Below are 15849 nucleotides of genomic sequence, written 5' to 3'. Positions count from 1 at the left end.
TGGTGAAATGAAAAAGTCAGTATCAGCCAAATTCATACAACTTCGATCTCATGCTATCACAACTCCAAACACTATTATTTTAGTTGTCAGTAGCTTTGATTTATACTAAAAATAGAGATGGAGTTTCACACATTTGCTTTCAATGACCTGTCATAAAATTCAGCTTTGATGAAAATATCAAGACTACCTTATGCAAGTCATTCTCTTCCCTTGACATGCCACAGAAATAGCTATTTTTGTTTCATAGTTTGCTCAATAAAGTCATGTCAAGCATTGTACACTATATGAAGTTTGGTAAGATGTATGCAAATGTATACTATGCAGGCACTTTGTATTCCACTCACTCACAGTTTCTTGCCACCTGTCCTTGCAGTGGCACAAAATTTGAACATGAATTTCTACTGGGGGCCTTTTTTGCAGGTGGGAACCTTGGATATGATGGAACAGGCATAAGCTTGATCTGTTCTAAAGCCTTGAAATATCAGTAATGCCAGACTATTATCAAGGAAATGAGTTACCAACGTTTTAAAGCTTCTCACCACTTCAGTATATGTAATTGAGTTGAGTATTTTAATCATGTTGTTATCAAAGAATGAAATATATTTTGTGCGTAGTAGCTGAGGAAGAGAATAAAGCTGGTTTTAGACAGCTCTGAATGTGGCTCTTTACATCATATTCTCCCCTCTAAGAAAGCATGTGTCTTAAATTATTTTATTTTATGTGTATGACCCCTTTTGTTTTCCAGAGGAAAGAGCGCTTACTATACTATCCCATGTAACATGAACACAGGCAAAATAACAGAATTTATTCTTTTACAGTCAAATCTTTTCTTCCAGCAATTGGTGACTATCCACAATTTTCTGCCTTATAGAACTAAGTTGGCGGGCTGGGAGACAGAGGGAATGTCCCTGCTGGTGCCAGAAGACATCACTTATCTTAAAGGGACAACTTTCTCAGGGTATCACCCAGGCTACCAGTCTCATTCTCCAGATCCTCCTTCCCTTTCTTAAGCTACTTACTAAATCACTGTTTCTTCAACAGGAAGCCCAAGAAACCTCTGTTAACTCTGAAGATAGGATTGTTCATATTGAGAGTATTTATTGTGACCAAACAATTCATAGGTTTCCTTTAAAAGGCTTTTTGGGAACAAATGGACTCCACATGATTACAAGTAAAATCATATATTGTTTTGGAAAGAACACTGAATAGGGCACATGCAAAATTCAAACAGTCTTTTAAATAGTTCTCTCTCAAAATGTATCATTAGTTTTGTTCAGCTTTTCTAGTTTGTAAACAACTATTTAAGCAGTGAAAATATATTTTAGCCTACCTTTAAAAAGGGATGTCTCCAGTATTAATTAGTAGTAATACTAAAATCATATGCAAGACAAAAATATTAGGATCTAGCATGCTTGTCCTTGTAACAAGTTCTATTCCAAAATTATATTACATATATTAATTTCAACTTCATAAATGTTGCATAATCTCAAATTTTTGAGTAGTCAGTGATAAAAAAACAATTAAGAAACCAGACAAACCTTTCTGAATTGTGAATGCCATTCATTTCAAACATTACTTGCTAGTAAAGTGCTGTTACAAGCAAAGTGAAATTGTTAGTGTCTATCGAAAGCAGGTGACATTTTAGTAATATTCAAATCGTATTTGTTTTTGGCAAACAGGTAAAAGCTTTGACATGTTTGTTTAACCACCCCAAATTAATTCAGTATAAATAATATTGGTTTCCAATAATTCTAAGCTAAAAGGCACATACTAATGTTCCAGTAGTTCATTCAAGTGAGCTTTTGCATGTAGAGGTTTAATTGTGCTTTTAAATAGTTACTGATTCAGTATGACCTTGAAAGTGACATTTGTGCATGTCTAAAATACCTTCTCACAAATGAATCTCACACTCTGAAGGTGTAATTTTGTTAAGATTATATATATCTATATAACTATGCTTATTGATCTCTATAGATCTACATAGATATACACATATACATATATTCATACATACATACACAAAAGAATATCTTCTGGAACAGCAGCAAAAAATGCAGTCTATACTTTTTGAATTGGCTGCATAATATAAAGTTTTATAATAGTCAATGCAATTTTCAGTTACAAATTGTCTTGGGATTTGTGAGATCCAAGGGATCATAGGTGATATTGCATGTGTCCCATATTATTCTCTTTCCTTACAGGCTGTTTCAAGCTCACTTCACTTCCAGAAGAGATGATTGGCAAATTATTTTCCATGTGATACTGAATAAGATGACTCACACTATCAAATATATGGTCTTTGGTTCTCACCTAATGAAAGAAGCAAAAGAATTTAAGGTTATATTGTGCTTGTAAGTAGTTGGACATGAGCCTAGCCCATTGAAGTCAAAAAAACATTTAAGCTACTGAATTCAATGGAGCAGGATCATTAGGCTATAGCAGTAATTCAGACTTATCCTTTGACTTACCATTAACTGACGTGAAAATTGGAGGACCAAGTTAAAGGAAACAAAATCTTTTTTTTTTCTTCCTCCACAGAAGAGAGATATTTTTCCCTAAATCCTACTAAGAATTTTGTTTTCTGATTTACTGTCTCCTCTGAGAAACATCACTCAAGAGCACTCTTCTAGTCCTGAGCAGAAGCAGGTAGAATACAAAAGACATCAAACCACCTCTACCTTTTCTGTATCCAGAAGCATGTTAGTAAATCAACTTCATTATTTAACATTAGGGCTATTTTTCCGGAAATTTAATAATGAATCAAAGGATATATTAAGTTTGTACGCTAATTATCAGCACCTGGACTAACAATTATATTTAAGCACCTCACTTCTATTTCCATGGTGCTTAGGTGCTTGTAAGTTCTTGAATTGAACTTTTAAACCTACTTTAGTCATTGGCTCAATTTAAATTAACCAGAAGGGAATCAGATCAGTTCCACGTCCAGGAATGCACCCATGCATTCTGACTGAAATACCTGAGCAGCCTTGAAATTTCGATGTATGAAATGTTCATACCTTGCCCTCAGGATCCACCAAGAGAAGATGCTTTGCTTGCCCTCCCTGAAGCCCACTGAGGACGTACTGCCCAGGTGACGTTGCACTCTCTCGCACCAAAAAATCCCCATCGTTGACTAAGAGGCTCTCTGCTGCTTTCCTGTTTAATTTGCCATGGTAACAATCTTCATTCTTTAGCTGTTTTTTTATTTGTGGCAGAACACAGACATCAGCAGCGTTGCTTGTGGCACTCTGCTGAACAGCTTCCGGTAACTCTGAAATGAAAGGGAACATACTGGATACTTCACCTAGAACTTCACCCTAAAAGGAAGTAAGAGGATATTTCTATAGCTTTTAAAAATTCAAATAATTCAGTCTTGAAGCTGTGATCAGGCCAACCTTACGGCCTGTAATAATACGCATACATGAATGCTCACAACCCTCCAGAGCATTAGGTAATGTTATCATGAGATCTCCTCCCATACCTTAGATGGGTAAACCTTGGGTTGCTAGGCAACAGGGATTGGAAACAATTTTTCTTCTGATGCTCTCATGCTTTGGTTTTGTATTTCTTTGGTTTTATTAAAAAGTCAAATCTTCCCCATAAAAACCAAGACTGCTGTTGTTTTTAGCCTTTAAGATCTAGTTTTTCCTTCTTCCTTAACAAGCTCTGAAGAGATTGTCACGGCTTGTTGGGAGAGTTGTGTTGAGTGGCTCCAGCTATGTGCAGGAATGTCAGACAACATGGCCAGTGTAGCCAGAAGGGAAGGATTACAGCATGATGCATCTGCTGTGAAAAAACGAACAATTACTGAATGTACTAACAAAACTGGGTGGTTTGGGATATAGCCAGTCAGACTGCAAATGATTCACAGGCAGGATTTTTCTGAGGAAAATAAGAGGATACCACTTCTTCAATGAAATTGTGCAACATAAGGCTCCTCAGGATATAGCCAGTTCCTTTTAGAGCGTAATACAGCCCTGGGTTGGAAATGTCTCAATGGTCACAGATTTCCTTTGCTGTAGATAGATCTGTCCAGTCCTTAGCCCACTGTTTTGTACGGAGCCAACTCTGACAGAGAAAACACTCAGTGGGAAACCATAAAAGGTAAAGCTCTTTCAAAAAGTGTTTTCAATAATAAGAAAAATCAGTAGCAACGGTATAGTCACCTAATGGATATCCACCACTTGGAGTCTTTAAATCAAGACTTAATTGGACATATATTTAATAGATACTGCTGATCAAACAATTTGATTTAGAAGTTATTGGATGAGATTGAATGGTCATTTATGCAAGAATGGAGAACAAGTGTTCATAACAATCCCATGTTGACCTTGCATGCTATTGCCTGGGAAACAAAAGAATCTGAGGTCATTTCCAGCTTACAACAGGTGAGATAAGCACAGAGGAGAGCCCTCTTCCTTAAAGCACAGTGCAGTCCTAAGCTTCCATAATATCTTAAATACTTGCTTATTACCACCTGTGGAATATGTGACACTATTTGTTGTCATCAAGGAACTACAGAAGATGAAAGGTTATTCTACATGCTCACGCTCGCTGTCAGCACTTTTCATCTTTGCCTTGAATTTAAGAAGCGAAAAAAGAAGAAAAAAACAGGAAGGACCCTTTCCACACACAAACTCTGTATTTCTTATGGGGAAACCAAAAGCTTTCTCTTTGCCCATGGCTGACAAGTCCCCTCTTTTCAAAGCATAGAAAGATACCATATAGCAACAAGCACCTACTTGCACGATGCAGTGGGCTCCCATGGCCACGAGCTGCTGCTGTACCACGGGCTGTACAGGCTGCAGACTGCAGGGCCTGTGTGTTGATGTAACACGGATCATCAAAAAGATCTGTTTTGTAGGCAGGCTTCAATAACGTCTCATCTCTCTTTGTCTTCTGTGATCTTTCACCACAATGACCTGCAATTAATAAACAGTATGCATAGATTTAAAAAACAAAAAAAAAAACTCAAAATAACTGCAAAAGCTGAAATACGAATATTGTTGTTCTTGTATATCCTATTAAAATCACTCAGAAGAGAAACAGAAATTGGCAGATGAACTGTTTTTTTCTTTCCTTTTTTCCCCCCTTATGGCTACAAGGCACAAGGTACGCTATTCAGAATCAGTTAAAATTATGTTTTCAAAAATGTTCCACACTGGTTCAGTTCTGCTTCAATTAATGTCTGCAGTAAAACCCCCACTGATTGAAAAGAAATTAATACATACGACTCTACAGAGACACAAGCTGTATGCATTGTTTGTTGCAAAACCCCTTCCTTCCCCTCTGTACCACAAGCTTCGTGGGAAGCTGAACAATTCTCTCTCTTGCTGTTCTGGTGGAGCATGGAGATGGAGGAGGTTGGTGCTTTGTGGCTCTGTCTACAGAGCCAGAGCCACATCTGTCAGGTTAGGATCCAAGCCTAGGAAGAGACTAACAGAATATCCCCTGCAGGGTATGAAAATAATGCCGCTTCAGCTAGCCAAATACACACATAGTTTTGCTCTTTAGCAAACATTTTAGTCATAGATCTATTCATTCATTCATTATTTGTTCACCCTCTCTTTGTAGAAACCATTTGATTTTTCCTTTCCTTAAATCAGAAATAACACAAGAAATTGCAGTATCCCCTGTAGACAGTGTAATTGATCTCCTTATAATAGTGGAGGTGGGAATTCAAAAAAGGATGTCATTTTGCAGTGAGAGAGATGAGCTGAGGAAACGTGCTTAGGGCATCAGCTGTGGCAGGCAAAGTCCAGAAAGAGATGTAGGATGGTAATCCCTTGGGGACCCAGAGAGCAGATTTTGCTAAAGCAGGATTGCGGGCACAAAGCTCCCCAAGGGAAGGGAAGGACACGGTTAAACGCAGAAGCCAGTGACACTGGAATCAAGGCCACAGACTCCACTGGAACAGCAACCCAATGCTGACAGCTGGGTCTCCTAGTGTATTTGTAGGGGGAAGGGGTATTTTCAGAGACTGTTAAAGCAAAGAAATATCTTCCTTCTTCAAAGAGTAGGAAAGAATAAAACAACAAAGAGCTACTGTACAGTATCATGACAAGTAAAATGAGTAAGTCTGCCAGAAGACATGAAGACAGATTAGTGCCCTTTTGAAAAGCTGTAAGGCTTTGTTGTCCGCCCTTCATCCAGGAAACCAGAAATGACCCACTAAGCAGGACACTTTTCACCATTGTATGGAAAGCAAAGGCACAGCCCTTCCAGTCAGATTGCCTTGGTTACTTTTTGCATACACAAGTGAAGGAAAATAGAGTACATACCCACAGTTCTGTTTTCTTCTGGGCAATTTTCATATATATTGATGAATGTTGGGCTGCCTGTCTGCACAAAAATCATAAAAAGAGTCACATACAATAGTCCCTTGGAAACCTCCGATAACTTCATAACATCCATGCACTAGTTAACTGTGATCCAGTTAACTTAACAAATCTTCACAAAAAAATCCCATCTCCTCAATATTTCATGCTGATACTTTCTCCAGGATATCACATCTGGACATACTCCAACCCCCACTGAGACTGTTAATTACCCAGTAATGTACCTAAGGCTTAATGTACCTAAATCCTATGCCCTAACTGCCAGTCCTGTGCAGATGCACCAGGTGTGGGTTTCAGCAGCTGAACTGAGCCCTAATTCTGCTTTAATGGATAACTCATTTTTTCACTGTCATTTCTACAGATGTTATCATGAAGGTGAACTCTGACTTGCTCTGATGCCAGGTCTGATTGAGCTGGAGGCACTTTTTTTTTTTAATCAAAGTCACAAAAGTAACAGTTTCAAGGGAGATAGTTTTGAAGTCATAAACTGAAATATGATGATGACATATAAAGAACATGCAACAGGAACAGATTAACTCCTAGGTAAAGTTCATATTTCCTTATAACTGTTCCTTGCAATAAAAAAACAAGGAAGAAGAACTACAGACATCATGGTGTAAAAGTGAAACAGTCACCAAGTTGTCTAAGCAGCACTAAAAGAACTGAAGAGAACTAAGAAGAAAAAGTTAACACCCCATGGAAAGAAGGCAATTGCAATTACATGTTGCAGGGTAGTTCCTTGCAACCCTGGAGAGCTTTGAATGCAAACTCAGGATAGAGCCACATACCATTTAGAGAATTGTTTGGGGGCCAGTGATGGAGTCTACCAGGCCCACAGCAGACGTGGACTATGGTTTAAGTTAACATACTGGAAAACTGATGGAGTGGTTGCTGCCAGAGACAAACCACCACTGGGAGAAGCAACTTCTGAAGTGGCACCAACTTGCTGCCGGCAGGCATGGCCGAGCGTACACCCTCTTAGCAAAGTGATAGTGCCTGCCTGCTTCCCTGAATGAGGAAATGACAGTGTTTCCTGATTTATTTATTTTTTAATTCGTGACTATCCCAGGCAAAAGCCATGGATATTTGCATTTTTGCTGCCCTTGAAAGCTGTGGCTAATTTGACAGAATCTCTTCAAACATTCCAAATGTAATTAATGTTGCATATACATTGCAATCAGTTAATGTTGTATGTATAGATTGTAGAACATAATGGACAAGATGAAATACTTATCAGATCACAGAATTTGGAGCCAGGAAGTCCCAGGTTTTATAAATGTTCTGTTAGACAAGCTATTCAAGTCTGTATCTATTTCCTTCTCACAACTAAAAAGTGAACAAGGGAATATTACTTGGTCTCCTAAAAGTACTCTAAGGACAAACCAGTTAATCTTCAGAAAGTGCTTTGGGATTTAATTATGTACTAAGCATCATTAAATCTTGCCTAAAAAAAACCTTTCCCAGGATAATCAGGACCTGGTTCTGATGTTAACACCATGCTTTATACCACAATAACACTTTATTATTCATTCCCATAATAGGTAGTGAATAGTTATTCCAGAAGATGATGTACTTACTGAGCAAGGCTGCTTTCTGCACTGTATAAGACAGCAAGCCCTTTGGCCTGTTTGCACTTTCATTCGCATGTCTAATACTCCACCAGTGGGAGGCTCTTTCCCTGGAATTTCATTGTAATATTCATGATCCTCCCTCTCCTGTAAATTCCCAGCTGATCCATTAGTATTCGCTGCCTCACTGAAAAAATATGGGAAAAAAAGAAACTAATGTTACCAACTGCTTTCTAATGCAGGCAAACATCCCAAGTGTTTGTGCATCACACGATACACAGATTAGCCATACAGAGGCTATAAAGGGATTTGGGTCTAAACTTTTAGAGTTGTTTATTTTTCCAGGTACGTCTCTCCAGATTAAAAATGGAGTCACCATAGTTCAGACTGCCAGGAGATGATCTTAGCACCAGACAGCCCAGATCCCTGAGATGCCAATGTGTTGTTCATTAAGGTATCCAAATTGTTGACCATAAAATTGATTCCTCTGGCTTCTCATCTCACCTGTATAAATCTAGGGGTTGGGGGGCGGGGGACGGGAGAGAGACATGACTTACAAAAGAAAATTAAAACCTCATGCATTTAGGCAGACAAGACTGACACTGTTTTAGAAAAATCAAACATTGCTACAAAAAAAAAAAAGTCGTTTTCTCAAGTGGAATGCACTGATTTTAATAATCAGAATCAATACAACTATTCTGTTTCTGCTTGAAGAAAAAACTGAATGACATGAAGGATGGTGGCCGAAGTTTTTCTTGAGCTAAAACAGAATGATGATAGCTTAAATGTACAGCTGATACACTGCAAAATAACTAGGCGCTTCCTGTACTGTCTCCGGTCCCGAAATAAAAAGCTCATCTCAAGTCTTACTTCTCTGTTTAACAAGAATATAATTGGATAAAAGGCCTCGAGCAGGAAAGAGATAAAGTTCAAGTAGTTGATTATGTGATATGCAGTGCAAGTATTTGATTATGTGATTCATAGTAGTTTGGAGGTGGGTGACTCATTCACACAGCAATATCCGAGTTCTCTGTCTGAGGACCATTCTCCAAGAATGGCTGTGGTTTTGGCTCAAGGAGGGAATTTAATTAGCACCTTCCATTTCTCCTTTCTGCAATTTACTTGTGGCAAAACCTAGCAGAGTTTCATAGCACAGACTCTTCCTCTGGCTATTGTCTCCAGGGTAAACAGACTAGTATTAGCTAGAAACACTATATAATGAGATAAATATAACCTGGAGGTGGTACCACTGTCATGGAATAAAACCAGTTTTGTTGCATTGTGTCAGGTGCTGTAGCAGTGACACCACCTGCACACTGACTCCAGGGTTTCAGGAAGCAGCTAAGCAGCTTTACAGGTTTACCTGCTTGTCGGAGGTAGCAAGGGTTCCAATTCAGCATCACTAAAGAAAAGCCTGAGAAAAAGACATGGCTAACCTGTGAGGAGAGCCGTAAGTCAAAGCAAGAATTGTGTGTCCAGTGCAATGGGAAAAGGGTAGTTGAAATGGGGAATTGCAGTCTGAAATTTAATCTAGGTCCTGTAATTTGAACAATGTGCAGAGGACAGGACTGCATACTTTAAAATGCCAAGTAGTGGCTGGGCTTATTTCAGTACGTGATGCTGATTCAAGTCATACCAGGTGGAACTGCAGGCCCTGCCAGGACACAAGCAGAACAGCACAAAGGTGAACTACAACTGCTTTTTCCCCCACCACATACTTTCCACAGCTGCAGTGAGTTTAAACTTGGCATGGCTCGGGACTGAGCTCAGTTTGTGTGCATCATATTTATAGAGCAGAACTTCTCCACTTCATTTACTCTGCCCTTGCTTGGGCAGAATAATTTGAACATTTGCTCGATTTACTTGCATCATTTAAAATAAGGCTGTTCCAGCTAAGAAACAATACAGCTGAATTCTATCTTGTTATGCACCTGTACAAATGTCACTGGAATAAGCTAATTTTCATCTATTATACTCTGCACATGCAGCATATATTACAATTAGCATATGTCCAGAATGCATATCCAAAGCATCTTATATATGGAGTATACTGTTTTCTTGAAAAGTAGTAAGAGAAGAAAATTGCCAGCGAAGTGACTGAGAATATGCTGACCTTTCATTAGAAGTAACCAGGCTGGAGGGATTCTTCAGGTACTGCTTAAACCGGAGCTCAAAAGCCTGCCCTATGGTGTTTATTACTTCCTGTGCCATCCCGTTGGGACATTCCAGTATGTGGCATGCTGCAAAGAGACACCTTGCTTTAATTAGGTAAACGCACTTTATACCAGAAAATAGAGCCAAGCTGTAATGCTTACAGCAGAAAAGCTGAGCATGAAATTATGCATCTGGATAACTTTAGGATATTATGTGCTAAGAAGTTGCACCGGGGGTATTTTAATCATAATACCAACTTATACCTCAATAAAATAAACTCTCCATTTATGGTTTCTTCATGGAGTGCTCCTGCATCTTCCTCCCCAAGCAAGGCAGAGGCCTGATTTTTGGCTGCCTGGGGAAGAATCCTGCCCCAGCGCAGGGCCAGCACCTGGCACAGGTGTAGTCTGACCCATGGATCCTCACTTAATTGCACAAAGAGTATGACATCTAAAGCCACAGTCTGCATACCATCACTCCCATACATACATGGAAGATGGAAATTGTATAGACTATTGGGCTATTCAGTAGTTCTGATTTTAAAACTCAAGCAATTCCTTGGTACAGATAAAGCAATTGTAAAAACATGCATAACAATCTGGAAATTGTTTCCATACCTCTCTGATTAACGGGATCTTTTGCTACGTATGCAACATAGTCTGTCGTATCCTTTAGGAAAGAAGAACACAAATATTTTAAAATTATCATCATGGACAGTAGGATTGTTCAGCTACCACCATAACAAAGCAACTGAGTATACACAGAGATATTTTCAGCTTTCAAAAAATACTTCATTCAGGAAAAACTAGAGGTTCTAGCAAAGGTGGCTAAGGATTAGTGATACATTGGTGGATATTGACACAGTAATTGTGCAGGAATGTTTTTCTTGTAATAAATGCAGTAGACCATTTTGCATTCTTTGGGTTTCCAATAAACTGTGTTTTCAGTTCCAAACTCTGCAACAGAAGAAACTCAGCTGGTGCCTCATCAGCAGACAATACTGCTCTCTTCTGCTGCCCCCACAAAGCTCAAAGCCTCTCCTGTGGAAAGCATCAGAGCTGCGTGACTTCCAGTCACATCTTTTAGCTGGGACAGTCCTTATCAATATCTATGGAATATTAAAAAGTGCAAAAATAATGCAAAGGGCAAGTTAGAATTTTCCCAATCTGTAGCCTGAAGATTGACTTTCAAAGGCATCTTAGAGAAAAAGCTGATCTTTAAAAAATTGCAGAACACAATAGGGATCTGATCTTAATCACTGCTGCCTGATTTTAGTCTGGCTAACATCAGGTTAAATTACTCTGGACCTCAAGGCTGCCGCTGAGATCAGACAACCTCAGTATAATCAGTTGTCTGTTTCAGATTTCTTTTTCCAGCCAGCACTGAAATAATAATCACTTTTTCTTGTGAAACTGAAAAAGGAACTGGCATGGAAAAATTAAAATTTCTGGTCATATTGCAAAAGCAAAGAGTCACTTGATGATTTAGTGTTATAGTAAAAATGGAGAGGTAATGAATAACATTCTTTTAATAATTAAAGATGCATTTTGTTATTTTGGATCTTTAAGGCGGAATGGGGAAAGCGCAATTCGCAGCTTAAAGGCATGGCTCTCTTGAGGGAAGATGCAATCAGCCGGCAGGAAACAAAGGCCCCCATTTGCAATATGCACAAGAACAATCATTTAATAATTCACAATGAATGACACAGGATGCAGATCTCAGGGTCAGCAGATCTTGTCCTAGATCATTAAAAGAAAAAAAAATCTCCAAACTTAATATCATTAAAGCAAAGAAAGCTAAATATTTCTCATGCATTTATTGAGCTCAATTTCCTTCCTTTTCCTCTCAGGTTTTTCTTAAGGCTCATAAATATTTTAGCATACACTTTCAAAATAAATTAGATCTTAAGAGCAACTGGAAAACTAAAGCAACTACAGTAGTACCTGCTATTTTTATATCTTTACAATGTTTAAGTACTTGCATGGATGGCTTTGCTTTAAAATAAAGCCCCCTCTAGAGCAGAATACTGCCATTCCTTAACAGTGAAGAGCAACACTGAACTGTGTTCAGGCCGTGAATGTGGAGACAGGTGGAGAGACATGTCCTATGGAAACCATAGCACATTTTATATGTAAGGGGAATTTCTGAAAAAAGCTCAGCAAGCCACCAGAATTGCCCTGTGTGAAGTGCCACTAGATTCATAGTTCCTGCCCATACCGAGACCTCTGTTTTACACATTCTCTCAGCTGCACCACCAAGAGCAATCCCTGCAGCACATTGTTGTGCTAGCACATTCCTTGGAGGTCCTACCACTTAAGCACTGACCCAGCCCTTGTGTATCCTGTGAGATCTGATGGGATCACTATGTAGGACCAGTGCAGGATAATGATAACAATAATAGTAATAAAAACACCACCACTAAAAAAAGGTAAACAAGCCCTGTGGAATTACCCATCCAGCCCACTGCGCATAAGTCACTAAGCATAAGTCTGAAAATGTATCCCTGAATTTTCCAAAGTGGAGATGGTACATAAAGACAAACTATTTACACAGCCAGCATCTAGGACATAGTACGTACTTCAGAGGCAAGACAGATTAAGTGACTGCACACATGCTCCCTCCTCACTTCCCACCCCAGCTCCAGAAAGCTCCTGTTTTCAGGCAACTTTGGGCAAAACCTCTCAGAGGGCTCCTTACATCACCAGGATGGCCCTCCAGAGAAGATCCATCAGTCACACAGGGCTGGTTCCCAGCTATTTTCCCTTGCTTGGTCCCAAATCCAGAGGGGCAGATTTGCTATTTTCCACTCAAAGCTAGGCCTGGCGTCAGCCCCCACGTTATCAAGAACATGACCCAGAGCCTTCTATATCCCCTGTTTCATAACACAAGAACAAGGAGACATTTCACAAAACTGAAGGGCAGAAAATTCAAAACTGATTAAAAAAATACTGTTTTCACATCACATGGAGCGTGAAATTCAGAACACTGGCAGGGCTAGGAACTTGCTGACATTGGAGGAGTGAATAGGTCATGTTTATGGATGACAAATTCCTCACTTACAATCATTTCCAATAAAGGATTTGGAAGAGGATAGAAAACTTCTTGCATGACATCAATGAGTTTGTAACTATAATACTAGGAGAAAACTGCATGTCTGCAAGCAAAATAATGCCACGTTTGTCTTGTAGGAGCTTTGTCTGACTTGAAATTTGTTTAAAATTTACAGGCACTGGTGCTGACCACTTTTGTGACTCAGCATGGGATTACATAGAACTGATATAATTCCTATGTTTGTGTGTTCTTACACTTCGGTCCCCACATCTGGGGACTTCTGAGTGAACTGAGGTTCACTGATGCACAGTGAGAAAAGTAACTCTACCTAGCTATCAAACAACCACTGAATCTCTATTCCAAGTGTCCTTTCCCATCTCAGGCCCACTGTTTTATTGTTATCCTAGTCACGACGCAGAAGCATGGCATACTGTTAGCACTTGCGGATAGGACAGGATGAAATAAAGTATTTGCAGGTACTTCTGTTCTGATAATAATTTCATTATACCTGCGGAAGTATATCTTATAAATCAATACTTACTGGGTCACCTCCAGAAGCAAATGAGATGGACTGCATGTGATGGTTGGCAATAATCTGAAAAGCATGACAAAGTAGTTAAACATGCTCATGTGCCACGCATTTAGAAAACAGCAGAGCAAGCAATTACATTCATCACAACCCAATCTATTAATACATGGACACATCATTTGTGAATGAAGAAACTAAAAATAGGAGTATTTTTAGAGACAACCTGTTCACACTTGGAAAAATCTGATCAAACTTCCTTAAAGGGTTTTCAGAATGAATTCAGCCAACAGCTTCTAACCTGGTCTGTATAAAGCTACATGAGTCTCTGACAGGAGAAAACTGGAAACACTGGATGCTTTTACAAATTCTTGAGAAATTAATTCAGTTTAAAATGACCAAGAATTTTGTTTAAATGCATGAAGTATATAACAGTTGCATTTTTACAAACAGTAACTGACAGTAACAGTACAAATACTGATACTCTGGTCACATTCTCTCAGCACTAGCACCAAACTGTTATCTGGTAGAAAAGTTGGTGGCCAGATCATGCATCAACTTTTCTTCATTTCAAACACTACCTCATCTCCGGAGACAAACTGCAATTTATTATAAAATCAAGTGCACAAGATTACACAAGTGGGAACACAATGAAATATGGCAGCAGTGCAGGAATGGAATAAACAGGATTTCCAATTTGCAAAGGCATAGCAAGAAAAGATCTAGAAAGAGCTTCAAGACAGTCCCCCGAACACCCCCATCCGCGGCAACAGGGCACGCAAGTGCATTTGCAAAGAGATCTGTCTGTCCGGCTTAGTCCTGTATCAAACAGGAACAGCTTAGAAGGCCATACTTTAGCTGCCAGCCCCCAGAGCTTTGTCTGGCATAGGGAAGCCCTTTGCTGCTGTAGCTGAAAGGAGGGGAAGCCTCAGGCCATGGACCCTTGCTCCTCCTAGCACAGGAGAGCTCAGTGCTGCAGGAGAGCCCCAAGAGCTGCCCGATGCTCAGCCTGGCCTCGGGGCAATGCAACAGGTCCTTAGAGTCAGTGAATCAAAACTACCTCCCCGATGCTCCCCTGCTCCAGCTTGGAAGGAAACCCGCTGCTGGCCCTGGGTGAGATCATGCTGGGAGCTGAAGCCAGCAGCTGAAGGAGGAATTAGGTGGGCAACACGAAGCTCCCAGCTGCATCTGCCACGAAGGGTGCACGCCCCAGTCCCAGGGCAGACCCAGGCTCTCAGGAACATGCCTCAACGGAGCCCAGGGAATCTGTATAGTGTAACTGATTATGCACATATATTACCCAGCTGTAAAATAGCTTTGAACCACTGCAATGCCAAGCTCTGACTCATAATTTATGTCAATTTTTTCTTTCCCCTAGGATTTGTCAGAAACTCCAGTCAGGACTAGTGCCTTGTTTATTAGGCACAGTACAGACAGTGACACATGGAGAGAAACAGTTTGCCAAGTGCTTAGAGATCCCTGGACACGAAGGACACTATCACAAACAAAAAGAGCACATGCCATATCTTGAATTCCCCCAAAATACTCTAATTTTTAAATTCAGAGGAATCACACAGTTCAGCTTTATCAGGCATACATGGGAAGACTAGAGGGTGCTGCTTTCCACTCAAGCACCCAGCCTTTCTTACAGATATCACAAAAAGAGGAGAAGATGGTAGCACAGAGAGAAGGACACTGATTTACATGTATCCTACCTGCTGTGTGTCAACATTAATCAACGTGAGGCTGTTTGTTGAAATGGTCAGCTTTATAGTCATGCCAGAAAACTGAAGGTTACTTTTGCCAAGTACAGAAGACAGAAACTTAACTGGAGGCTTTGAACATAAACAAAGAAAGAGACTGTCAACTGGGTTTGCCAGGGACAGAAGTATATCAGTCAAGTAGATTTTACAGCATTTTGTTGAGAATTTAAAGGGAACAGGGATAATGTCATGATGAAACACAAGTAGACTTTCTAACAAATATCAGCTTTGAGTATGACTCATGTACATGTTTATTATGTCAATAATGTGGAAAAGTTTTAAAGAAACAAAAACCCAGGGAGCTAAATATTATAGCTGGCTCAGGAGCTCAGAATGTGTAATTTTCCCACCAAACTCCGCTTCGTTTCCTGAGGATGAAGTGTTTCGGAGTAAATCAAGACATTCTCTCATGCATTCATTTTTCAGGAGCATGTTGGTTCACCTTGAGC

At 39.7% G+C, this 15849-nt stretch overlaps 1 protein-coding gene across 1 annotated transcript in view; it reads right to left on the bottom strand.

The window, feature by feature from the left end:
- Positions 1–1523: 1523 nt before the first annotated feature.
- The window catches only part of SHC4 (SHC adaptor protein 4), a 31341-nt gene continuing 17015 nt past the window's right edge, over positions 1524–15849 (bottom strand). Inside the window, exons 4-12 of the mRNA XM_040570189.1 lie at positions 15353–15472; positions 13653–13706; positions 10678–10729; positions 10020–10146; positions 7916–8093; positions 6282–6342; positions 4743–4922; positions 3018–3271; positions 1524–2310 (exon numbers count right to left, since the gene is read on the bottom strand). Of these exons, the coding sequence (XP_040426123.1) occupies positions 2155–2310; positions 3018–3271; positions 4743–4922; positions 6282–6342; positions 7916–8093; positions 10020–10146; positions 10678–10729; positions 13653–13706; positions 15353–15472 (1182 nt within the window). The 3' untranslated portion in view covers positions 1524–2154. The remainder of the gene's footprint in view (positions 2311–3017; positions 3272–4742; positions 4923–6281; positions 6343–7915; positions 8094–10019; positions 10147–10677; positions 10730–13652; positions 13707–15352; positions 15473–15849) is intronic.

Source organism: Cygnus olor, chromosome 11, assembly GCF_009769625.2.
Source record: "Cygnus olor isolate bCygOlo1 chromosome 11, bCygOlo1.pri.v2, whole genome shotgun sequence".
In the NCBI taxonomy this organism is placed as follows: Eukaryota; Metazoa; Chordata; class Aves; order Anseriformes; family Anatidae; genus Cygnus; species Cygnus olor.
Note: the sequence above shows the minus strand (reverse complement) of the source record. Positions and strands in the feature narration are given on the sequence as shown.